The 26100-nt window shown below is 42.9% G+C and overlaps 1 protein-coding gene across 6 annotated transcripts; it reads left to right on the top strand.

Annotated features, from left to right (window-relative positions):
- The first annotated feature begins 196 nt into the window (after window positions 1-196).
- Window positions 197-26071, top strand: ASB15 (ankyrin repeat and SOCS box containing 15). Of its 6 annotated transcripts, XR_014539283.1 has the most exons (11): window positions 524-664; window positions 2636-2779; window positions 3339-3391; window positions 4025-4156; window positions 5709-5867; window positions 7235-7480; window positions 10406-10577; window positions 13141-13711; window positions 15412-15565; window positions 17699-17999; window positions 23792-26071. XR_014539283.1 is itself a non-coding variant. In XM_083574533.1 (10 exons), exons 2-10 carry the CDS (start codon window positions 2658-2660, stop codon window positions 17869-17871), a joined length of 1782 nt encoding a protein of 593 aa, XP_083430659.1. In that variant the 5' UTR covers window positions 439-533; window positions 2636-2657; the 3' UTR covers window positions 17872-18323. The 6 variants fall into 6 exon arrangements, 4 of the variants coding, with proteins under 4 accessions (XP_083430661.1, XP_083430659.1, XP_083430658.1 ...); XM_083574533.1 differs by lacking the exon at window positions 23792-26071 and having other exon boundaries at window positions 439-533; window positions 17699-18323; XR_014539282.1 differs by lacking the exon at window positions 15412-15565.
- The last annotated feature ends 29 nt before the right edge of the window (window positions 26072-26100 follow it).

Here is a 26100-nt window from a genome sequence, read left to right as displayed (position 1 = left end):
TAGCTTAGAAGCTGCCTTCCTGTTCAGAATGGAAGCAGTACTTCTAGTAACGAACAGATGCTGAGAGGGGAAATGAAATAAACAGATAACAGTAGCTGTCACCATTATGAACTGGTGAGCTTCGTTTGGGCATCTTGCCAAGCAGTGCTGCCAGTAGAATTGATGTATTTTCTGTATGCCTCATAGGCATATGTTAAGATGCTTTCAGATCAAAAGTATACCAGCTCATGGTTGAGGCTATCATAGTTCAGTTCTCTCAAATTCACTGGAGCAGTGCTTTTAGAATCTGATATCTAGGTGCGATCTTTGACTACACTTAATGGGAATGTTAATGATCAGTTTCATTGGGATTACAATGCTAATGTAAGATGACAGCTCATTTGTTTTCTTAAAGTGGTCTGGCTGAGCCAATCAGGTTGCAGATAATCTTATTATACCAGTCAGCCCTCGGATTACTTTTGATGAGCTTTTGGAGCTATCATGTGTCATACTTTCCTGCAGGCTGGAGACCGCTTGTGTTTCAGCTGGATAAGGTCAGATCTTAATTTAACTACCAACTGTGTACTTAATTTTAGAAATGCCACATGACCTAGCCATTTGCAAGGCCTATACTTGCATGCTTGAAATTCAGGGCCCAATGAAACAATGGCAAGATTTTGAAAAGGTGAGAAGCTCCCTTTGTCTATAGATTGTCAATTAACCTTATAGTGGTATCTTAAAACTAGGAATAAATCCAAATATAGATTGCGATTAATTATCTTGCTTTGAATAATCCGAGCCTGCATGCTTATTGTCCTTTTCTTCAGTTTTTGGGAGGAAAGCTAATGGCACTTAGATTGTTTATGTGTTAATCAACTCCAATTTACAGTTTTTATCCACATAATATTAAACACCTGTCCCGTGTGCTTAATATTAATAAAACTATGGTTGCTAGGGATGTTTGTGAGCATGAAAAATCATTATGGAAAAACACTACTCTTGGAGAACAAAAATATTTAAACATCTTAAAAACTACTGACTTTGAAGTGCTTAGCTTTTAGCTGAATCATAACTTGAGAATGCACAAGGGAATTATGCTGCTTATTTCTTTATTTAAAAAGCTTGAAACAAAACAGCAGGTTTTCTATCAGTTTTCTGTGAGTAGGGCTATCGGTGTGGGTTGCCCTAAAGCACTTTGTACCACTTTGTAAACTGCTTTGCAAACTTTCTGATGGAAAGCAATATATAAATATTTCAAATAAATAAATAAAAATATGGACATGACATAGTGTTGATAGCCAATTATATTCTGGTGACGTGATTCAGTGGGAGCCAAAGAAGCTAGGGGATGGTCAGAAGAGATGATTCATCTGAATATTCTCCTTCCCCCATTCTCTGTATGAAAATTCATATCTGTGTATGAAAAAAAAAAACCACACAGTTTGAGTGTGACAGAGGAGACACAAAGCAGAGTCTGGGCTCTGCAAGCATCTTAGGGTGTTGGCTGTCTCCCTGAAGATCTGGTGTGTAAGCAAGTGAGCTTTGTCTGTCTGTTGGAATGTTTCAGCTGCGCTTTCAACCTGTATATTTGTAAATAAATGCAAATGTTACAAAGCACTAATAAGCTTCCATTGACTTCCTTCCAAAGGAAACTGCCAGTGCTATGCCACTGGAACTTTATTAATTTCTTAGAAGGCAGAACTTTAAAAATATGCTTTAATTTATGAACTGTTAACACAATCCATTATGATACCAATTCAGATCATTTTACCAGTATATCACCAAGAAGATAAAATTGAATATAACATTAACATAACACCGTCTTCCACCCTGCTGTGTTTCCTTGAATGTCTAGCACTTTGTCGCAGGTGAGCTTAACCTAATGTGTCTAATTCATGGGATTTTTGAATGTGATCTCTTTTCTCATTGCTTATATTAACAGGTCATTCTACAATTGCCTGTGTGTGAAGGGAGGATCTCTCAATTGTTTTCTCTCTCTTTTATATATTGAATAAAGCAATACAAGATTTCAGCAAAATCATCAGTCTGTGTGTCTATTCTGTGCTTACATCTGTCATGCTAGCCTTTTGTAGCCAAAAGTGTGGTGTCAAGTTATTAGCAGTTTTTCAGTTTGGGGCCACCACCTAGCAAACAGCCACCAATAAGAAAGCCATCAAGTCCTTTTACAATAAATTGTGATGTTTTTCCACATATGGAGTTAGAAGAGCTAGCTTAGAATCTCACATACGTAATCACTTTAGAATAAAGAACCGAGAAAATTATCAATTCATATTTTGTGCAAATCTTGAACATGAATGCTGAACAGGGAAGCTTTGTGTCTTGCTAGAGAGCCACAGTTGATCAGTTTGGTTGCATAAAATCATTCATTTGGGTGGCCATATGAGTGTTACCGGTAGTTAAATGTGGAGGTACATTCTAGTGATGACTGGAAAGTGAAGCCTAAGAGCACTTTGGCATAGGAGCTAGTCATTCTTTAACTTTGTTTTTCCCCTACTACTGTGTAGAGTTATGACACTATATTTTCTTATATACCTCTGCTTAACCATTAACCCCACTGTACTTAAACAATTAGAGTGCTTTTCAGCACAAGTCATGCAAGATATGACCTCTCGTTTATTTTGTGGATTGAGAACAGCTCATAAACCCATGCCAAGAAGATGGAAGGAAATGAGGGCACTGATGAAGATCATCTCACTGGCTATGCTCTTCAATTTAGCATCCAGGAGTCCCTTGAAAGTGCAAGGAGCCAGCAAACTTCTTCCCCTGATCATGAAGCAAGGTATGTCAGCAATCTTTCAGCCCAGGTCTGAATGTCTGGCGCCTGAATGTCAATATTTCACCCCCATATCTCTCCTAATTGGTTTGAACCTCTGACCATTGGGTTACAATCTCTAGTTATTCTGGAAGAGTAAGCTGTAGGATCCTATGGAGTTGTTTATAATTTAAATTTATGGCCTGTTTTCGATGGTTTGACATGGATACTAATAAACCTAAAAGAATATGCAGTCTATTGAAGAGTGATAGCATTCAGTCAGTTCTTACAGAGGCAATCCTTATTTGGCCCAACCAAAACCAACTGCATCTGGCAGGTCTTACAACACTTTTGAAATATGGGAGGACTAGGAAACATGCTGAGCCCAAGTGCTGAGAAATTAGCAACTCCTTTGCATGCTTCTGTCCTTTTGTGTTGCTCAACATAGATGTACCTCTAACCAGAACCACTGGTACAATGATTTAGGCTAGGGAAGTAGCAGATATATTCAGTGAGATAGCAGCAAAGACTCCCAAAGCTTGAGATATTATTTATACCATGTCTCTCCTATCATTTTTTCCACTAGGTTTCTACCAGTCAGCGATCAAAACAGGAAGCTTGTAGCTGCTATAAGAGAAGGTATGAGTACTAAACGACATCACTGTTAAGATGGTTGTATTACCATCAGTTATTGTTGTGAATGGTGGTGCAGTTGGGTAATTGTAGACTCAGAACTTAATAGTCTAATGGGAGGGAGCTCCTTCAATGGTTATATGTATTACTTCAAACTGTGGTAAAGCTATGCTGCATCTGGGCACTGTTATGTATTGAAGTTCTCACCCTGGGCCAGCAGGGGGATACTGTAGATAGTTTTCACTCAGGTCCACATATGCAAATAAGGGATTGAAAGTGACGTTCAGTGATTGGATAGTTACAGAAAGTGGTTACAGTTGCGTTGTAGTGGAGCTCTATATAAACAGGCTGGCTGAACCCTTCAGTTCAGTTCTGTTCTGGCCTGTGAATAAACAAGAGCTGTTTGAAGAATTGCTGTGTCGTCTGATATGTTCACCCACAACTTAACAGGCACTCTCCTACTCTACTGAGTGGGGCTGTAGACTTCTACCCCCAAAACAGCATCACTGTATTTTTTGCCAATTAACCCTGACCAAATTATTTAGCTTAAAGATGTTCTGGTTTTGAAGGATGACCGTTGCTCTTCATGGAGTTAGCCTTTGGGTTTATTTCACACTGGCTTATTATTTTTCTTTTGAGGTCGAGTATCTGAGCTTCAAGACTATGTGAAATACAAATATGCTTTGGATGAGGCTGATGAGAGAGGTTGGTTTCCGTTACATGAAGCTGCTGCTCAGCCAATTCAGCAGATACTTGAAGTAATCTTGGATGGTAAGTTGGCACAGGTTAGCAGAGATGGAAAATATTGTTGTGGAGGTGAAATAGGTGTGTGTGTAATTAACCAAAAGAATTGACTGTGTGCCTAGATTCAAAACATGGAGTTTTGCACACTCTCCAGCGGGAGAGAGCTCCCAGCAGGGTTTAAAACACTCTGAGAGTTAATGGACTATGCAGAATTGGACAAAATGACAGGAAGGATTCGAAACCTGCAGGACCAGAGATTTACAGAAGATTGGAAGAAGTATATGAATTACTTGAAGAGCAACTATAATCAACAAATTACGCTAGTAGGATTATAATAAGTTTTGTAAGGAGATATATGCGAAGTGTTACAAAGTAGAAAAAGATAGAGATATTGGTTATGAGTTTGAAATGTAATAGGGAAGATAAGAAATGCATACTAAGAGATTAGATTGGAAAATTTTCAGGCAGGATTGATGGAAGTCAAAAAAATTGAATAGGATGTAAAAGTATGTTTAATTACTGTTGAAAATGATATGTTAAAAAACTAATAAAAATTTATATACAAAAAATAAAATAAAATACTCAGAGTTAACCAGCAGTATAGTGTGGAATATAAGTTGTTAAACCCTTTTGCATATTCCATTTCATCTGCCTTGAAATGTGTGCCTCCTCTTTCTATGCCTCTAGCAATTAACAGACCACACACTTTTAAATAAGTTTAAGATGCTTTCCTTACTAAATTCAAAGGTCTGGTTCATGCATTATTCCATGCAGCATCAGGGAGAACACAGGCAGATGCTGTATTTATGATGTTCCATTATGTTCTATCATGTTGTCGTTATTGCTTGTAAGCCACTTTGGGATTCATTTGAATGAAAAGTGGCATAGAAATAAGTCAAATCAAATTTTCTTTTACTCTATTTCGCAAAGTTGCCTATGGGACGCTCACAAGCAGGATGTGAGAGCAAAAGCTGCCTCCCCATGTTTTCCCCCAGCAACTGGCATTTGGAAGAATGTGGCCTTTAATTCTAGAGTCAGCATATATAGTCATCATGATTAGCAGCCATTGATAGCCAATGCGTATTCATTCACAGTTCTGGATTTATACTCTCTAGCGCCCTTCCCTTCATGCAGCATTCTGCTACTCAGGCAAGATCTCATCCAGAAGTTGTACAGAGGAGCCTGCTTGGGTTAAGATGAAAGCATGTATTAAATACATGCATGTTTTCATAAGACACAAATTAATAAGCAAGCTACAGTGGTACCTCGCTTCAGGTTACATACGCATCAGGTTACAGACTCCGCTAACCCAGAAATAGTACCTCGGGTTAAGAACTTTGCTTTGGGATGAGAACAGAAATCGTGCTCCGGCGGCACGACAGCAGCAGGAGGCCCCATTAGCTAAAGTGGTGCTTCAGGTTAAGAACAGTTTCAGGTTAAGAACGGACCTCCGGAACGAATTAGGTTCTTAACCCGAGGTACCACTGTATTGTTTAATTTTAAAAAATATATGTGCATTTTTACAAATGTGGCATTGATACAGGTGTTTGCTTGTTTTTTTAAAAAATAATAAATCTAGCGTCTTATAAAGCAATGTGGGAATATAAAACATGCGATGGAGAGACACCGTTGACATTGGCGGCCAAATCTCGCCATGCAGGAAATGTCAGGACACTGTTGGAAAAGGGGGTCTGGCCCAATACCACTAACCGGAAAGGAGAGACTCCTCTTCTGATTGGTAATTGCTTCATTAATGGCTTGCAGTGTTTGGGCTTGCTGCTAGTTCATGTAGAATCAAAGGCTGGTCACCCTGGAAACTGGACATGCAGCTGGAGAATGCCCTCCCCCCAGCTTAATGACATAGCTGTCAAGTGTCCCTTATTTGAAGGGACAGTCCCTTATTCCAGCGCCATGTCCCGCTGCTGTCCCTTATTGATGGATGTCCCTTAAATGTCCCTTAAATGATGTCCCTTAAATTTCAAAGGAAGCAGCTCCTCTCCCTCCCTCCCTGCTGGCCAGGGAGGAGGGAGGCTCCAACTGTGTTGCTTGGCTGTGTTGCTCACCCAGTAAGAAGTCTAAGAACGACTGGGGGGTGGAGCTTGCATGCCTTGTGTGTGTGGCTAGTTAATGCAAGCTGAGGGGTTTTTTGAATGCTGGACGCCATTTTGTTGCACGTGCTGCTGCAAACTTTGCTAGGCCGGGGAGCCATCTTAAGTTGAGGCTGCATAGGCCTTGTGGTGCATGTGATTCAGATTCTATTCAGTTGAACCTCTGGTTACAAAGTTGGTTGGACAGTGTTCTCGAAGCTACGCAGCATGAATTTGACCAGACGGCAGGAGGACAGGAAGACTGGAGTGCCTGGGACAGGTGAGGCTGCAGGTCCCTTATTTTGGCTGCTGGTCCCTTATTTTCAAGGCTGCTGGTCCCTTATTTTCAAATCAATAAGTTGACAGCTATATTAATGAACACATTTTATGCCACACAATATGAACACTAAAACCAATTACAATAAACACTACCAATAAAAACCTAAAAAATGAACAAACCATCTATACAGAAAAAAAGACAGGTCTTGCCCCTCTGGAAGAGGCCACAAGTACTTTAAACCCTTCAAATTAACATCAAAAAGCCCAGGTAAGAAGCAGCAGAAAGCTGTTGTTTCTAAGGATGTACATTCCTGCCCCGTATCCCATATCCTGTCTCAGAAGTGGTACAGAAAGGAAGAGGAAGCCCTACTCTGCCAATATTAATTTTGAATATATTTTATAAAGGGTTTGGGGGAAGGGTTAGAAGATCACGAGGGAACTTTTGCAAACATGGATGAATGGTGTGCATGCTTTTTGGAACTGTTGCGTGTGCATATGTATCATTGGCCATAAAGTTTACTTTTTTTGTTGCTCTGCTGCAGCCATCATTGGAATACTGCTCCCATGAGGTTGGCTGGGATCAGATTTTGCCCTCTGACCAAAAGTGATTTCCTGCCTCTGCTATACTCACCTACGTTAGAATAAGTCTCATTGAACTTAGTAGGGTTGCGAGGAGTGCAGAATAAGGACAATATCTAAATTGTTTCATCTCTTCTTTCTGTCTGTTTCAATTTGTAAGCAACAAAACAGGGCTCGTATGAAATGGCTTCCGTTCTGATTGAATTCAATTGCACCGTCAATCAGCCATGTGTAAAACGATGGTCGGCAATGCACGAAGCGGCGAAACAGGGTCGCAATGACATCATTGCTCTGCTGCTGAAGAATGGCGGCAATGTGCACCTAAGAGATGGATTTGGAGTAACTCCTTTAGGTGTAGCTGCTGAATACGGCCACTGTGATGTGCTGGAGCATCTCATTCATAAAGGTGTGCTTGTACTTCAACAGGTAGCAGTTTATGCCGCAGCAAGGCTCTCTGTTTCCGAGCACAACTCAAGTGTTGATGCTGACCTTTAAAGCCCTAAATGGCCTTGGCCCTGCATACCTGAAGGAGCGTCTCCAGCCCCATTGTTCAGCCCAGACACTGAGATCCAGCTCCGAGGGCCTTCTGACGGTTCCCTCACTGTGAGAATTGAAGCTACGGGGAACCAGGCAGAGGGCCTTCTCGGCAGTGGCGCCTGCCCTGTGGAAGGCCCTCCCATCAGATGTCAAGGAGATTAGTAACTTTATAACCTTTAGAAGACATCTGAAGGCAGCCCTTTATAGGCAAGCCTTTTAATGTTTTATGTTTTAATTATGTTTATATATGTTGGAAGCTACCGAGAATGGCTGGGGCAACCAAGTCAGATGGGTGGGGTACTATTGTTATCGTCACCATCATCATCATCATCATCTCCTTCAAGGCCTTTAAGGGTTCCTTTCAGGCCACATCTGTCCAGGGAACAGAAACCTAGGATGGTATCTAGGTCATGATTAACTTGCATTCATTGATTTCAATGGGTCTGACTTGGGCTGCCCCTAGTATCACTATACCTCAAATGAACCCTAATAGAAGAAGATTCCTGCTGGATCAGGCCAGCAGCCCATCTAGTTCAGGATCTTGTTCTCACAGTGGCCAACCAGATGCCCATGGGAAGTCCACAAGCAGAACCTAGCCAGGATCTCTGAGTGCATAGCCGAAATCTATTCAAGTCCACTTCTGTGCTTACCCATCCTAAACTCTATTTAGGAACATAGGTAGCTGCCTTAGATGAGTCAAACTGTCATTCTAAGTAAAGGTAAAGGGACCCCTGACCATTAGGTCCAGTCGTGGCTGACTCTGGGGTTGTGACGCTCATCTCGCTTTATTGGCCGAGGGAGGCGGCGTACAGCTTCCGGGTCATGTGGCCAGCATGACAAAGCCGCTTCTGGCGAACCAGAGCAGCGCACGTAAACACCGTTTACCTTCCCGCCAGAGCGGTACCTATTTATCTACTTGCACTTTGACGTGCTTTTGAACTACTAGGTTGGCAGGAGCAGGGACCGAGCAACAGGAGCTCACCCCGTCGTGGGGATTCGAACCGCCAACCTTCTGATCGGCAAGTCCTAGGCTCTGTAGTTTAACCCACAGCGCCACCCGCATCCCTGTCATTCTATTTAGCCAGGAAAAAAACTAGTTTGGTGTAATGAGATAGAGTGTTGGACAGACTGGGAAGACCTGGGTTCAGTTATTGGCTCAGCCTTGAACATCTTTGTCTTTGGGCATGTCACTGAATTTCCCTCACAGGCTTGTGTCTGAGTTTATAATGGTATAATCTATCTATCTATAATGCATTGACTTTCTTCAAGTAAGAGCAGTGTACAAAAAGAATTGGAAAAACTCAACTGTAGATGTCTCCTCTCTGTACCACATTAACTGTTCATAAAATGTCGAGGAGAGAGAAAAGTAATAGTGCTTTGACAATTTGTGACACTGAGATTAAGATGTGGCATTGCACAGGTATTTAAATATTGTGTTGTATAAGGAAGTACAAGGTCACATAGGCACAAAACCTCATTTCTTTGGTTTTGCTCTCTATACCCGAATCCTCATTATACTCAGAAGCAGTGGATTCTTTCAAGTATTTTGTATTGAAGAACTGTCCCCAACCAACTGTTCCTCAATTAATTTTGATTCGTAGCCTTTCTCATCTGAAAAGACTCCTTGGGGTATTTTAAAAGCAAGCAAGATATAAAATATCTATCGTCTTCCTCTGCTCTCAACCTTTAGCTCAGCCCCTAAAGTACACCTCAAATTAAAGCTGATTACATTGCTTCTGGTAAAGTTTTAGGACTGGTCCCGCCAACCCCCAAGCCTATAAAAAGCTCATCATGCCTGTCATGAACCAGTATGCTGTAGTGGTTAGAATGATGGACTAGGACCTGGGAGACTAGGATTCAAATCTTCTCAGAGCCGTGAAGCTCACTGGGTGACCTTGACCATATGACTGTCTCAACTTCCTTTCTTCTCAGCACTGTTATAAGGATAAAATGGGGAAGGTGAGAACCTTGCATGCCACTATGAACTCTCTGTAGGAAAGGTGGTATATAAATAAAAATGTAATTTAAAAATGTAATTTTAATGCAACTCTTAGGCCAAAATGAAAACATAACCCAAACATCATTGATGAACCATTTCCTATTCTCTAAAACCTAGTTGCATGACAGTTTCTCCCTTGATTAAATATGACATACTATTCTTTTTGCAACTGTCTGGTTTTAACCTGGGCTGGCTTGCATGTTTTCCTTTTTGATTCCCAGTGTCGCTGAGTTTAAATTCAGTTTCAGTCCTAATAATTGCTGTAATTGTAAATCATCTAGACACATGTAGTGAAATAGTAAACTAGAAGACACAAATGAGCAATTGCCAAGTTTGATGTGACAATTCTATCACAGAGCACCTTGATAACGAACATTTATTTTTGTTTATGGTTGATTTTTGTGCCTGCAACAGAGTATCACAACAATATTTTTATTTCCCTGGCTCACCACAAAGGCGTTTAAGTTTTTAGCTTATATAAAATTGGAAGAGTTGCAGTCATTCCATTCCACGCATACCAATAACAATTGCAAATAAATCAGTCTCTGAGATGTATGGGTCAGCACAGAAGTGGTGGTCAAATCCTGCAAAAAAAATATGCTCACCTTAAAACACAAGTCACTTAAAGAAGAACATATCTCTTTAAGCTCTTCAAATGTTCTGTTCTACTCTGAGGCCGTTTTGGAATTCAGAAAATAATAAACAGGAGAAGAAATTGCTGCCCTTTTTAATGTGAGTATTTACTTACCGTAATATTGTTTTGAATTAAATGGTGGGTTTGTCTTCCTCCGCTAGGTGGCGATGTTTATGCTACAGCTGATGATGGCTCATCGATACTGTTTGAAGCAGCTGGAGGTGGCAATCCAGACTGCATAACTTTGCTGTTGGAATATGGGGGAGATGGTAATTTGCCTAATAAGGCAGGGCAGCTCCCTATACACAGAGCAGCGTACGAGGGGCATTATTTGTGAGTATTCTTCCATTCGCTCTCCTGGCTCACATATATTTCTGTGGAAAAGAATAGAAATGTTTTCGTTTTGGATTTTAGTTGTACAGTACTTTGGTACGTATGTGCCACTACCAATGTACGTGACACCATAGCAATATAATATAAGCCAAAGAAGGTGTCAGGGTCCTGCCCAAATGAGCTTAAAGTCTGCGGCTGCATCCCTATGCACATTTACCTGGGAAATAAGAACCAGTGAACAGGGGGCTTCTATTCTAAGAAAACTATTCTACGTAAAGAGATGCGGGGGGCACTTTGGGTTAAACCACAGAGCCTAGGACTTGCCAATCAGAAGGTCTGCTATTCGAATCCCCACGACGGGGTGCGCTCCTGTTGTTCGGTCCCTGCTCCTGCCAACCTAGGAGTTCAAAAGCACGTCAAAAGTGCAAGAAGATAAATAGGTACCACTCTGGCGGGAAGGTAAACGGTATTTCCGTGCACTGCTCTGGTTCACCAGAAGTGCCTTAGTCATGCTGGCCACATGACCCGGAAGCTGTACGCCGGCTCCCTCGGTCAATAAAGTGAGATGAGCGCCGCAACCCCAGAGTTGGCCACGACTGGACCTAATGGTCAGGGGTCCCTTTACCTTATTCTAAGTAAACATGCATAGAAACAAGACTTTCTTCAGCTGGAGCTCACTGGAGCTCAGTTCTGGCACCTCTCAGGTGGGCACCATTGCCATTTTAAGAGAACAAGGGAGACAGTCATGGTGGGTTCTAGCACTTGCATAGAACTCACTGAAAATCACTTGCTTTTCTTTAATAAGATATATTTCCTGGACTATCTCAGGTTGGTTACAGTGTACTCCTATTGTACTTTATTCCCACCGCTTTGCAAAATAGGCTTAGACTGAGAGACACTGTGCTAACTTTCTCAACGCCACCGGATACAAGTAGATATAGTACACAACAAGCTATGAACTTGGTGTGCCTCAACGCTTTTGAGAATTATTGTGCTCTCTTTATAAATTTACCTCCCCATTTAAAAAAAAACAAATTTGCTAGAGGAGCCTTGGTCACAAGCTGCCCAACCTTGCTTACCTTCCATTATTTCTCCAATGAAAATAGGGACATCCTAAGGAAAAGTTGGGACGCGGGTGGCGCTGTGGGTTAAACCACAGAGCCTAGGACTTGCCGATCAGAAGGTCAGCGGTTTGAATCCCCACAACAGAGTGAGCTCCCGTTGTTTGGTCCTTGCTCCTGCCAACCTAGCAGTTCAAAAGCACGTCAAAGTGCAAGTAGATAAATAGATACCGCTCCAGCGGGAAGGTAAACGGCGTTTCCGTGCGCTGCTCTGGTTCGCCAGAAGCGGCTTAGTCATGCTGGCCACATGACCTGGAAGCTGTACGCTGGCTGCCTCAGCCAATAAAGCGAGATGAGCGCCGCAATGACAGAGTCAGTCACGACTGGACCTAATGGTCAGGGGTCCCTTTACCTTTAAGGAAAAGTTGGACATTCTGGGATCAAATCAGAAATCGGGACGGCTTCTGTAAGTCCAGGACTGTCCCTTTAAAATAGGGACACTTGGAGGGTCTGACCTTTAACTAATATATCATGTAGAAATTCACAGTGCTGTTGGAAAGGTGTGGGCACAACTATCTCCAGTCACAGATGACTAGCACTACCACATCAGTCATACATTGGTATTGTTATCTACACAGAGTTTCCAAATGCAGGAAAGGCCTCTTTTCAGACCAGAGCACTTTTTCAGTACAACAACAGTGAACCTCTGCCGCAGTGAAGATTATGTAGGCTAGACACCCATTTCATAGATCAGGGGGTCAGCAAACTTCTTCAGCAGGGGGCCGGTCCACTGTCCCTCAGACTTTATGGTGGGCCGGACTATATTTGGGGGAGGGGGGGAATGAATGCATTCCTATGCCCCACAAATAACTCAGAGATGCATTTTAAATAAAAGCACACATTCTATTCATATAAAAACACCAGGCAGGCTCCACAAATAACCCAGAGATGCATTTTAAATAAAAGGACACATTCTACTCATGTAAAATCATGCTGATTCCTGGACCGTCCGCTGGCCGGATTTAGAAGGCGACTTAGCCGAATCTGGCCCCTGGGCCTTAGTTTGCCTACCCATGTCATAGATTAAGTGGAAAACAACAATTTGTGTGTGTGTGTGTGGTAGACCCCTGGGTCCGTCCAGTCTTGTTCTGTTTGCTCCAGGTAGCAGCAGAAGTCCAAACCTCAGGTAAATGCGTTTTCCTACCTTGAGACCTTTTCAAGTGGAAATGCTAGAACTGAACTTTACGACCTCAGTGAGCTAAAGGTCCTTCCATAAAGAATCAAATGTTAAGCTGTACGTATAATTATATCTTTAACACGGATAGTGGACTTTAGTTCTCAGAACATACTATAAAGCCCGCAACTTAAAAAGTAGCAAAATAACAGTGTACACAACACCTCATTCCAGCACTGAAACAACAGTTGCTTTTCTGATGGCAGAAAAAGTGTGGCAGCCTGTTGTGTTTTTCAGATTCCACGTTAAATTCATTTTCTCCCCTTAGGGCCCTGAAATTCCTAATTCCCGTGACATCCCAAACTGCAATCCGGAAAAGCGGGCAGAGTCCCATGCACTCGGCGGCAGATGGCCAAAATCCACAGTGCCTGGAACTCCTCATCGAAAATGGTTTTGATGTCAACGCCACCCTGGCAGAGCACATTTCTAAAAGTTACGACGACGAAAGGAAAACGGCGCTTTACTTTGCCGTTTCCAACAACGACATTCTGTCCACCGAAGTATTACTGCAAGCTGGCGCAGACCCAAATAAAGACCCTCTCAACTGCCTCCTCGTGGCCGTGAGAGCTGGCAACCACGAAATCGTCAGGTTGCTTCTTTCTTACGGAGCAAATGTCAACTGCTACTTTAACCTTGTGAATGACACCCATTTCCCCAGCGCTATTCAGTACGCCTTGAATGACGAGGTGATGCTAAGGCTGCTGCTGAATCATGGATACCTTGTGGATCTGTGTTTTGACTGCATGCATGGGGACATCTTTGGAAATTCTTTCGTATGGTCAACTCCGGAGGAAGAGGTGTTACCAGGATGGACATCTTGTGTCATTAAAGATAATCCAGTAAGCACCTTCCAGGATTTTCCATTCTGCTCTGTACTACTCTTAATTGAAGGGACGCGGGTGGCGCTGTGGGTTAAACCACAGAGCCTAGGACTTGCCGATCAGAAGGTAGGCAGTTCGAATCCCCGCGACGGGGTGAGCTCCCATTGCTCGGTCCCTGCTCCTGCCAACCTAGCAGTTCTAAAGCACATCAAAGTGCAAGTAGATAAATAGGTACCGCTCCGGCGGGAAGGTAAACGGCATTTCCGTGCGCTGCTCTGGTTTGCCAGAAGCGGCTTAGTCATGCTGGCCACATGACCCGGAAGCTGTACGCCGGCCTCCTCGCCAATAAAGTGAGATGAGTGCTGCAACCCCAGAGTCAGTCACGACTGGACCTAATGGTCAGGGGTCCCTTTACCTTTACCTTACTCTTAATTAACATTTTAAATCTAGGGTTTTATATTGGCTACTGTTATAGTTAAAATTGTAAGCATTTCACTATTACTAGAGTGCCTGCTTCCAATGGAAAATGCAGCAAAGGGGATAGATTTTTATGAATAATCACCCCTTCCTCTATTTTTAGCCATGATAACAAAGTCCAAGTATAGAGTGAGGCTGATGCTGCTAGCTAAGGGCTATTGTAGGAAGAAAATGTTGGCACATGTTTTGTGTTCTTTCCTCAGCTGATAAGGATGCTTAGGGATGCGTACATAACACGGGCCCATTGGTCTAGCTTTCTAAAATCACTTAGGCCAGAGTATGTAAATTCAAGCCAGCTGATTTAGTGACGCTGACTTCATAGGAACCTGATCTTATCACCCATTGGTAAAAGGAATACTCCATGAACAAATGATATACATTCAAATGGCGCATGGGGCTAGGAAGAACTTCTGCTGGAACATCACCAATATTATGTGCAATGCTATGTGGGCAACAAAGCTATCCCAGACACAAAATAGCTCAAATGAAAAATAATATTAAGGTGGTACCAGTGGAAGCCGGAAGAGACCACTGGTCGTTCCAGTACTTGGTATCCTAGTTGCCTCTTGGGTGCTAGGTGCAAAGAGGTCTGTCCTATGTTTGGCTGACCTTATATTAGTTCCTAGATTAAGGGAAAGATATATGAACAAGTGATAGATCTGTTTACCTCTGCCATCTTTTCTTGTCATAAGAAATCAACATTACTGCAACAGTGCTGTGCAGCTAAAGAAAATCTTCTTAATCAGTATGAAAGGCAATACTAGTTTCACAGCTTTGTGGATTGGGTTGCTCACAGGGCAAACACAAACAGATGTCAAATAATGTATCTGTTTTCATTTCAGAATGTAGCATCCCAATATCTCTCAAAGACACACAGAATAGTAGAAGTTAAAGATGGCATTTTTATCTTTTAAGAATTCTCTGTGTATCTGAAGAAGTGTGCGTGCACACAGAAGCTCATACCCAGAACAAACTTAGTTGGCATCTAAGGTGCTACTGGATATTTTATTTTATTTTATTTTATTTTATTTTATTTATTTATTTATTTTGACTGCTTCAGACCAACACGGCTACCTACCTGAATCTAGAATTCTCTTCAGTCTCTTAAAGCAAAGTGCCATAGTTCTTGGATTATTGCATTGTATTTTATTATGATATATTTGTGAATTCTGCACAGTTTTATTGCAAGGACATATACCTTGGGAGATTTAAAAAATAACACTGGATATATTTCGTTTCAGTTCTGTGACTTTATCACCGTTCCTTGGATGAAACATTTAGTAGGACCCATCGTTCGTATTTTGATAGATTACATGGATTATGTTCCCCTTTGCACAAAACTTAAGTTTGTCCTGGAGACCCAGAAAGAATGGGCAGAGATCCAGCAGATATTAGGTAAATGTGCAGTCCTGGCTTGGAAATATGCACGTTGTTGAATTCTGTACATAATAGCTGGACCACATTTTTCGTAGATCCAAAAGTGTGTATCTCGGGCACTTGAATATGTTCTGTCATTAGTCCCATTTATTTCCAAGGGATTATATATCCCCTGATTTTAAGCATTTTTACTTAGAATAAAGAGGATTTACTTCCATATAAATGTGTTAAGAATCAGGAGACTAGCAGGGTCCGGCGTGGTTTCAGATTGGATGGGAGACTGCGTGTTCATATATATCTGCATTGCAGAGGGTTGAACTAGGTGACCCACCCCCTTTTCCGGCTCTATGCTTCACCTGACCTACATAATCATTAGTTTTTATAGTATCATGCATGAATGGGCAAGGTATTAAGCAGAGTCGCTAAGCCATATGCCATAAGCCATTATGTCACAGCAGCACATAATGTATTCTAAGAAATGGGTATTCGTGGCAAAAACAGCAGTATTTATTAATTTTATTTATTTAGAGAATTTGCACCCCACTCTTCAGCCAAAAAAGGGCTCCCAGAGTGGCTTACATTTCTTTTTTTTTTTTTAAAGAAATTTTTATTAAAGTTTTACAAAAAAAAGTAAAGATTCTCAAAATAAAAAAAAACATAAGTTACAGAAAAAAAAGAAATACACAAAGATACAAGAAAAAAAATCACAACTAATTAAGAAAAATTAAATTTAAACAAAAAACAAAAGATAAAAACAAATCCATTATTCCCAATAACCTCAAATTCACATGCTTATGTTCTTGACCTCCTCGCGCCTCCCCCCTTTTGTATTCCCGTTTAGATATTTAGTTCAGCAAATTCTTACCCTTTTTCAAATATTTAAACTTTATACCATAACACATTCTATATCAATATTTTCAGCCAATCATCAATGCCTTTTTTTTTGCATGATCTTATTAACTTTTATAACTAATTACCACTTATAACCAATCCAAGCACAGTTTTAGCATTCATTAATTTTGTAGTATTTCTGAAGATAGTCTTTAAATTTCTTCCAGTCTTCTTCCACCAACTCTTCTCCCAGGTCTCGGATTCTGCCAGTCATTTCTGCCAATTCCATATAGTCCATCACCTTCATCTGCCACTCTTCCAGGGTGGGTAGCTCTTGTGTCTTCCAATACTTTGCGATAAGAATTCTTGCTGCTGTTGTTGCGTACATAAAGAAAATTCTGTCCTTCTTTGGCAGCAATTGGCCCACCATGCCCAGGAGAAAAGCCTCTGGCTTCTTAAGAAATGTATATTTAAATATTTTTTTCATTTCGTTGTATATCATCTCCCAGAAAGCCTTAATCTTTGGGCATGTCCACCAAAGGTGAAAGAATGTTCCTTCATTTTCTTTACACTTCCAACATTTATTGTCGGGCAGATGGTAGATTTTTGCAAGCTTGACTGGGGTCATGTACCACCTGTATATCATTTTCATAATATTCTCTCTTAAGGCATTACATGCCGTAAATTTCATACCTGTGGTCCACAACTGTTCCCAGTCAGCAAACATAATGTTATGACCAACATCTTGTGCCCATTTAATCATAGCAGATTTAACCGTTTCATCCTGCGTATTCCATTTTAGCAGCAAGTTATACATTCTTGAAAGTATTTTAGTTTTGGGTTCTAACAACTCAGTTTCCAATTTTGATTTTTCCACCTGGAAACCTATTTTTTAATCCATGTTATAGGCTTCTCTTATTTGAAAATAGTGCAGCCAATCTCGCACCTTATCTTTTAATTTCTCAAAACTCTGCAATTTCAATTTATCTCCTTCTTGTTCCAATATTTCCCAATATTTCGGCAGAGTGGCTTACATTTCAATCAGTTAAAACAAGACAGTCCCTGCCTGCATTGCTCATTGTCTTAAAGAAAAACAACACACAAGGGGAAAGGGACAGGGCGGGCAGAGGAAAAATATAGTGTACATATTGTTAAATAGATATATTTTTAAGGTTGTGCTGGCATCGTATTTGCTATGTGCTATGCTAGTTGTTTGTAGTGTGAACTGATCACCCTCCCCATGCCTCTTAGTTAGTCACTAAGTTAATGGGACATATTTTCCATTGCATTTCCCTCTTTTGTTTCATTTTTGTCTTCCAGAGAATCCTCGCCCGCTAAAGCATTTGTGCCGCCTGAAAATACGTAAATGTATGGGACTGGAGGGGACACAGAAGCCGCGGTCCATGAACAGGCTTCCCGTTCCACCAGTTCTTAAAGCCTATATCCTCTACAAAGAGTATGATCTTTATGGAAGGGACCTACATTTGCCGTGATTTGCAGAATCCAGACATTAACACATTTACTTGGAAGTTAAACTTGGAGTAACCATAAGGGTGCCAGAATGGTGAACTATGGCTTTGGATCCAGAAGAGACCTTCTGCTTTCTTGCATGTTGTGTGAGGCAAGTGAAACTAAATTCAAATATGTTCTTCAAAAATATGAGAGCTGCTGTCACGTGTTAATCCCTTATAGCACTGTGTGAACTCTTGCACAAACTCCACAAACTTAGTTTCACTCGTGGTTCCTTGGCACCAACATTCCTTCCCTCCCCCCCCCCCCCAGTATTTCTACGAAGCCATATAAATTTGTGCTCTTCCCGTGATACAAATAACTGCCTCTCTCAATACATATTGCAGTTAAATTCTGTATATTTTCACATATCCATCCTACAACGCAGTTATATTTTCTTTCCTTTTTAAAAAATAAAAATAAAAATTGAACCTGATCTTTGGACTCCACTGAAGCTCTAAGCATTAATACATCTAACACTTGGTACCCAAACCAGAAATGAAACAGAAAAGAAAACACCAACATTCAGGCATGATCTGTACCCATGATTCTTGGGTCTAGCAGGATACTGGAAGTCTCCCTTCTTACGATCTTCACGTGGAATCCCTTTGGACCTAGCTTTGCCACTTCTGTGAACACCTCACTATAAAATGTTCAGTTCTTAAACAAGGCAATTACAGCATCCAAAGGAAAAAGGGAGCAACACGGCATTTAATGTAGAAAACTAAATTGCGATCCAACTATTTGATTAATAACAGTTCACTATTTTTATGTGAACGCACAATGATTCGCTATTGACGGGCGAGATGCAAATAATTTGCTGTTAAATGTCATTTGAGTCCTTTATCGACAAAGATCCAAGGCAGCTTATAAGAAAAGAGGGTATACAAAATGCAAGAAAAACAGCAAGTTCTCCATATAATACGAAAGCTGATCACCCCATAAAAATTGACAGAACTGGCCCTGGTACAAAAACCAACAACTGGGAATTAATAAAGTAGCCCATTTCAATCTAGATGTTGGATATATCTGGAGTATCTGTGTTGGGGCATACAAAGCATGCCTGATGTGTTTTATTTTAGTCCCCTCCAATTTGTATGTGCTTAAATTATCCCTGTTGACAGCACCAGTAGCAACCTAGCTGAATGATACGCCTATGAGGCATGTGGCCATAATCTCTTGCTGACTTGTGCCTATTTTGGAGGAAGAGAGACACGGTATGGCTATGGTACAAGACCAAAGTACTAGGCCCCAAGGTTGTTGGAGGCAAACACTGAATTATTTGTGTGTTGCGGGGTGGGGGTAAACTTAAGGGAAACTGAGAGTGTCAAACGAGAAGTTAGAAGAGATGAAGGACAGGCACACATTACCACATAGTTCCCTGGCTGGAATAAGTGAAAGCATACCCTCCAACATTTCTCCAATGAAAATAGGGACATCCTATTCAATAATAACAACAACAACAACAACAATAATAACAATAAATTATTATTATTATTATTATTATTATTATTATTATTATTATTATTTTATTTCTGCACTGTACATCTGACTAGATTGTCCCAGCCACTCTGGGCGGCTTTCAACATACGTAAAAACATAATAAAGTTATACAGGGCTGCCTTCGGATGTTTCCTAAAGGTTATATGGTTACTTATATCCTTGGCTCAGGGTGTCGCATAACTCCATACCCTCCCAACATTTCTCCAATGAAAATAAGGACGTCCTCAGGAAAACAGGGGTGGGTGGCACTGTGGTCTAAACCACAGAGCCTAGGTCTTGCTGATCAGAAGGTCGGCAGGTCGAATCCCCGTGACGGGGTGAGCTCCCGTTGTTCGGTCCCTGCTCCTGCCAACTTAGCAGTTCGAAAGCCATTAAAATGCAAGTAGATGAATAGATGAATACCTTCTGGTGGGAAGGTAAACGGCGTTTCCGTGCGCTGCTCTGGTTTGCCAGAAGTGGCTTAGTCATGCTGGTCACATGACCCAGAAGCTGTCTGCGGACAAACGTCGGCTCCCTTGGCCAGTAAAGCGAGATGAGCGCCGCAACCCCAGAGTCATCCGCGACTGGACCTAACGATCAGGGGTACCTTTACCTTTAAGGAAAACAGGGACATTCCAGGATCAAATCAGAAACCGGGGCAGCTTCTGTAAATCCGGGACTGTCCCCGGAAAGTAAGGTAAAGGTCAAGGGACCCCTGACCATTAGGTCCAGTCGTGGCCGACTCTGGGGTTGCGGCGCTCATCTCGCTTTATAGGGACACTTAAAAGGTCTGATTGTTTTTACTTTATGCAAAGCCTCCTTTCTGACTAAGGATCTGCCATGCTGCTTTTGGCCATCTCCTTCAGTTGCCAAAATTGCAAAGGAAGGGAGTCCCCGCAGACTCTCAGGATCAGCCTCTCTTAGTGCACAACTGTATTTCTGGGGTTGTGAGTGAAAGATTGCACCACTAAGTGCCTTGGCATGAAAAGTCATATAATTACAGCATCCTACTTCCACACCCAAAAGTTACATTACAGAAACGAGTAATTAGTGTTTGCCAAGGAAAATAGGTCAGTAGGAGGGGGCTGTGTGAATGTGAACAATACACATTCAAGTCAAGTGAGAATTATTTGGGTATTTCTTCTTTAAATAACACCCTAGCATGTTCTTAGGGTGGGAATTTTGGTAGCACGCAGAAGTATTCAGCAATAATACAGGGTACCGTACCACCCACTAGGCTTCTTCTGCTGTGCATTATCAGGCAAGAGCCTTTAAAATGAATTGTGATTTCACAGTAACAGAGTCATGATACAGAGATGGAGGATGTAGCCTATCAGATATTGTTGGGCTCCTGCCCCCATCACTGCGGTCCATTGGCCACGCTGGTTGGGGCTGATGGGTATGGGAATCCAACAACGTAAGACCCATCTCTGCTTTAATAGATTACTCCCATCATGTCCATTTTAGAGCATTATACGTAAAACCACGTAAAATATCAGAAAGTGTTTAGGGCAAAAATAAATAGATGGATAAAATCTCAGTGGCCATAGTTTAAAAATGTTAAATCAATCTGCAGATAGTACTATACACTTCTTTGCATAAAGTTTTTATATCGTGTGCCTATTTAAATACTGTCTTTTAGAAATTAGCATTTAAATTTGTTCTAATTACAAGGAGGATTAAAAATTAAGCATGGGGACAAAATAGTGCCTGGCCAAAAAAGCAGTAATTAAGGTATGCTGGTAAAGATAGGTTCACTGGCATAAAATATCACTGCACTCAACAAAGCCACACCTTTTTTTAAAAAAAAAGAATACAGTATTAAGGTGATCTACAGCTGTAGAAATAATTGCTATTGTTCTGTTATTTTCAAAACATTGGATTTTATGCAATCCAAGATAAGTTGAAAGGAACAAAAAATAAAGGAGGGCAATGATTTGAAAACAACATCATGTAGATGCCCTATAAAAAGTGAGTGAGCAAAGCGAACTGAGTTTAGGGAGAAAGACAATATAGTGAGAGTGTTTGATCAAGGCATTTTGATACCTGAGGCAGAGAATCCAAATTGTGACCCTCTTCCGCGAGGGTAAATATATACAGTGGGTACCTTGGTTCTCAAACTTAATCTGCTCCGAGAGTCCGTTCGACTCCCGAAACTGTTCAGAAACCAAGGTGCAGCTTCCAATTGGCTGCAGAAGCTTCCTGCAGCCACGGAAGTTGTGTCACACATTCAGCTTCTGAAAAACGTTCGCAAACCCAGAACACTAACTTCCGGGTTTGCGGCATTCGGGAGCTGATTTGTTCAGGAGCCAAGCCGTTCGAGTACCAAGGTACCACTGTACATGAAAATACAGTGGTACCTCGGGTTACAGACGCTTCCGGTTACAGACTCTGCTAACCCAGAAATAGTACCTTGGGTTAAGAACTTTGCTTCAGGATGAGAACAGAAATCACACGATGGTGGTGCGGCGGCAGCGGGAGGCCCCATTAGCTAAAGTGGCACCTCAGGTTAAGAAGTTTCAGGTTAAGAACGGACCTCCAATACGAATTACGTTCTTAACCTAAGGTACCACTGTATACATAACATTGAATAAACCAATTTGCTGCCCTGTCATGGTATTTTGACATCTGCTGCTTGAATTAGCCCATGTCAAATGGTGGGCTTGCCCTAGCTTGAACTTTGCATCCAGTGCTAGACACTTTGAAGAGGCAAAGTCTGCACAGGAAATATTTCACTCATGTCTTACTGTAGAATCACAGAATTGTAGAGTTGGGAGAGTCATCTAGGAATCTCAACTATAGCATCCATGACAGATGGCCATCCAATCTCTGTCTTAAAAACCTCCAAGGAAGGAGAACCCACAACCTACTGAGAGAGACTGTTCCACTGTCAAACAGTTTCTGCCTTGCTCTATCACCCACTGATAGAATGAAAAAGAACATGATTTCCACCTTGACTTCATGTTTACAATACCATCAGGGCAGATAACCTGAACAACAGGGCCATTTGGCAAAAACACTCAGCTGAAAAATTATTCCTTCACATGCCTTCAGCAATATGTTTTGCCTGGCGTTGCTGCACTGATACCACTGTTAAATGTAGGGGATGACTCATCGTTCTCAAGGACAATACAGTATGCCCAGTTTTCAAATGGTCTCATCTGTCTGTCCGTCAGCCACGCTTAGATGTCTGAAAGTCTCGACCTCTCTCACCCTTTTCAGCCTCCCCACCCCCCCATTAAAGAAACAGCTTTGTAAGACAGGTTTACATGCAGCGACGTTAGGGAGGCTTCGTTTCCCAAAAACGGATCGCCGTAGTACCTGTGTGATAACACACAAGGTGTTTACATAGCTGCACAAGTCAAGCTGACACAAGTTGAATGTGAGAGACACGAGGAACCTTTCACACCTTCCCCCGTGGCACTATTTGTCACTGCAGTGGCTTATCTGGGGACTCAGGTGGCAGCACACAACTGTTAGGGCTTCAGGGATTGCGTGTCGAGACCCCGCAGCCACCCCCTCATTGGAAATAACTCACACAAGGACACAGATATTAGGTTTATGTTACTGGGCAAATTTTGGCCACAACTTTATTGAATTACAGAATGTGAGTGGTATTGGCTTAGGCATTGATTGGACCTGACTATATCTGACTCCTGCCCATTGTACAGGTAGTCCAGTAAGGGTAAACCACCGGTAGGGGGAGCCCTGTCGATGCGAACCAACTCAAGCTCCCCCTGGTGTTCCCATCGGGGTTGTGTCAAGGCCTTAGCCCCCCAGCCAGGCTTTGGATTAGATCAACACCCCCAGATTCCTTTAACGGAATACCCTTAAGCATGAAGGGGCAGGTGATGGCCACACCTCCCCTCCTCCACACAAGGTCAAACAATGCCTAACTGCAACCCTAACAAAGTTGTGACGATTGCTAAGGGGGTAGGCGAAAACCAAGTGGCCAGTGCCAATTTGCCAAGTGGAAAAATTCCTACCAGGCCCCTCAGACAACCAAGGCGACCAACCAAAGTCCATAGCAAGGCCATTGCCTAACCTGCAAAATAGGGAGGGAGGGCGGGTGATTGAGGAAGCGAGCCAAGAGGAAGTCCTCTGGCTCACTCCTCCATTTAAACAGCCCCAGCCACGACCCCCCCCCCAGCCAGCGGGTTGGCTGGCCAGGCTCTGACGTGGCCGGGATCCCCCGGGCAACGGGGGACAAACTGGGAAGTGGAGCGGATTTGTGGGATGTGAGATACGGTTTTGGGGATTTGCAGGAAAAAATGAAGGATGAGCAAGGTGTGCTGGGAGAGGCAGAAAGCTGTGTCCCTTTGCATACTTTCCAACATTCCTCAGATGAAAATAGGGACATTTCTCAGTTCCCCGTAACTGACCTTCCTTGACCCTCCCCGTTTTTGCCCCTCTCCTTTGCAGAGCATTTCCTATCAGAAGAAGTGCAAGTATCACTACCCTTCACCAATGAGACAGCACAGTTAAGTCCAGTCGAAGGCGACTCTGGGGTTGTGGCGCTCATCTCGCTTTCAGGCCAAGGGAGCCGGCGTTTATCCACAGATAGCTTTCCAGGTCATGTGGCCAGCATGACTAAACTGCTTCTGGAGCAACGGGACACCGTGACAGAAACCAGAGCGCACGGAAATGCCGTTTACCTTCCCGCCATATTTGTCTACTTGCACTGGCATGCTTTCGAACTGCTAGGTTGGCAGGAGCTGGGACAGAACAATGGGAGCTCACCCCATCGCGGGGATTCGAACTGCCAACCTTCCGATCGGCAAGCCAAGAGGCTCGGTGGTTTAGACCACAGCACCACCCGTGTCCCTACCAATGAAGCACAGCACAGACACCCTCCACCGTCCTGAGAAAAAAACCCTAATCCCAATTTAATTTATTTCTTGGTAGATTTACAAAAAGAGCACACAATGAATTTTAGAAAGGAGCAGAATTAGATGCAGATGCACGAATCATGCTTTTTTAATTAAAAAAAAATCAAGACTCCTTGCGCTCCACTCTGCTGCCCCTTCCTTCCCTCCTAGGGCAGCCCTTAGCCTGCCTGTCCCTCAGACCTGGCAATTCACACAGGGCTGGGCCTCAGTGGCAGCAGCCTCTCCCCCTGTCACAGTCCAGTCTACAGGCATTCAAAGTCCCGGCTGAGGATGTCGGGACCAGGGGCAAGGTGGCGGGGTGGGAGCAGGAACGAGAGTCCAGAAGCCAGGGGTCCGAGGGTCAGGAAGCAGGGAGTCACGAAGTCTAGGGTCCGAGGGTCGAGAAGCAAGGAGTCATGAAGTTGAGGGTTGAGAAGTAAGGAGTCAAGAAGCCAAGGTCCGAGGATCAGGAAGCAAGAAGCCAAACGCAGCAAGGCAGAAAACGAGTTGCTGTGGCAAAGAGCCGAAGGGAAATGCTGACGGAAATGCTGACCTTATATCCCTTCCCGGCTCTTGCCACCACGTGCAGTGAGTTACCAAGCGGCCTCACCTGTGCGGCCGCGCCTTGCCTCTCCAGAACAAACTTAGGAAGGCCCCAGTCCTGCAAAGCCCTACTGGTCACAGGGCCCAGCTCCTGCACACCCAGCTGACACCTCGCCCACTCTCCAGCAGCTGCTATGAGATGCCCAAGGGAAGAGGCCAGCAGCAGCAGCCATGGAGAGGCAACAGGGTGCTCCCTCGCAGCCCTCACTGCTGCTTCCGCTGCCCAGGATGAGCACTGACTCATCCTCCACCCCGAGCTCAGCACTAGCGGCAATAGCGGGGGAAATAGGGACATTCCGAGATCAAATCAGATACTGGGGTAGATTTTTAATTCTGGGACCGTCCTTGGAAAATCGGGACACTTGGGGAGTATGCCTTTGTACCTTAGACTGGAAAGCTAGGCTGTTGTGAATGGAGAGCAGATTTTTTGAAACGTACTCATCGCTTGGCATCCTTTATCAGCAGCTGCAGAGGCTGCTTCCGACTGAGTTGAATTATCTGCAGTTCCCTGACCACGGTGGCACGGAGAATAAGAACCAGAGCCTATTTACTCCTTAGGGCCCAGGGTCTGAGTTCAATGGTAAAAGAAAAGAACACAGACAAGGGTGTGTAACTGTCAGGGCTTCAGGAATTCTACTCCTTCCCATTGGCAGGAAGAAGCAGAGAAACAAGATAAGTCCTTTTTAATGAGTTTATTCATTCATAACAGAGAGAGACAAAAGAACACTGTCTACCCTAATCATGGCGTTGCTCCAAACTGGGCTCCTCCTCCTTCCTTCCTAGCAGCAGCATCTGCCCTTACGGTGACTACTCATGGTCAAATGTCTGATTCCGTTGTCCCTGCGCTCTTAACGAAAGCCGAGTTCTGGGAGAAGGGGGATCAGAAAGACTCTCCAGTGGCAACACATCAACTGGCTGGACTGCCATAGTTCCCCTCCTCTTCTAACACTTCCCAATTCTTCTGTTCGCCTATCTATGAGCTTTGACTTCCCTCAAACCCCTGCTGTAAAGCAACACTGCGTTCCTCTTCTCCTGCAGCGTCAGGAGATGGGGTGGTGATCTTCACCATTCACCCTCCTCTTTCTCATGCTCTTGAGTACAATCGTTGACAGTAGCACTCTGATCAACTAAATCCAGGCATTCTGAAGGTGGAAAACACAAGCAGCTGCTCCAGAAATCTATCCCGCTGCATTGATATAATCGGTGAAATTAAATGGCAAGTGTGAGATCACCTACAAGAGTGGAATTTTGTGTTTGCGC

Source organism: Podarcis filfolensis (genome assembly GCF_964270895.1).
Source record: "Podarcis filfolensis genome assembly, chromosome: 10".
NCBI classification, from domain to species: Eukaryota; Metazoa; Chordata; class Lepidosauria; order Squamata; family Lacertidae; genus Podarcis; species Podarcis filfolensis.
This window is presented reverse-complemented; position numbering and strand designations above follow the sequence as displayed.

Excerpts from the sequence above, each read along its gene's own strand:
- ASB15 (XM_083574533.1), top strand. The coding sequence starts at position 2,658 with ATGGAAGGAAATGAGGGCACTGATGAAGATCATCTCACTGGCTATGCT. Across the intron at positions 7,481-10,405 it reads GGAGCATCTCATTCATAAAG|GTGGCGATGTTTATGCTACA; the intron begins GTGTGCTTGTAC and ends TTCCTCCGCTAG. Across the intron at positions 10,578-13,140 it reads GCGTACGAGGGGCATTATTT|GGCCCTGAAATTCCTAATTC; the intron begins GTGAGTATTCTT and ends TTCTCCCCTTAG.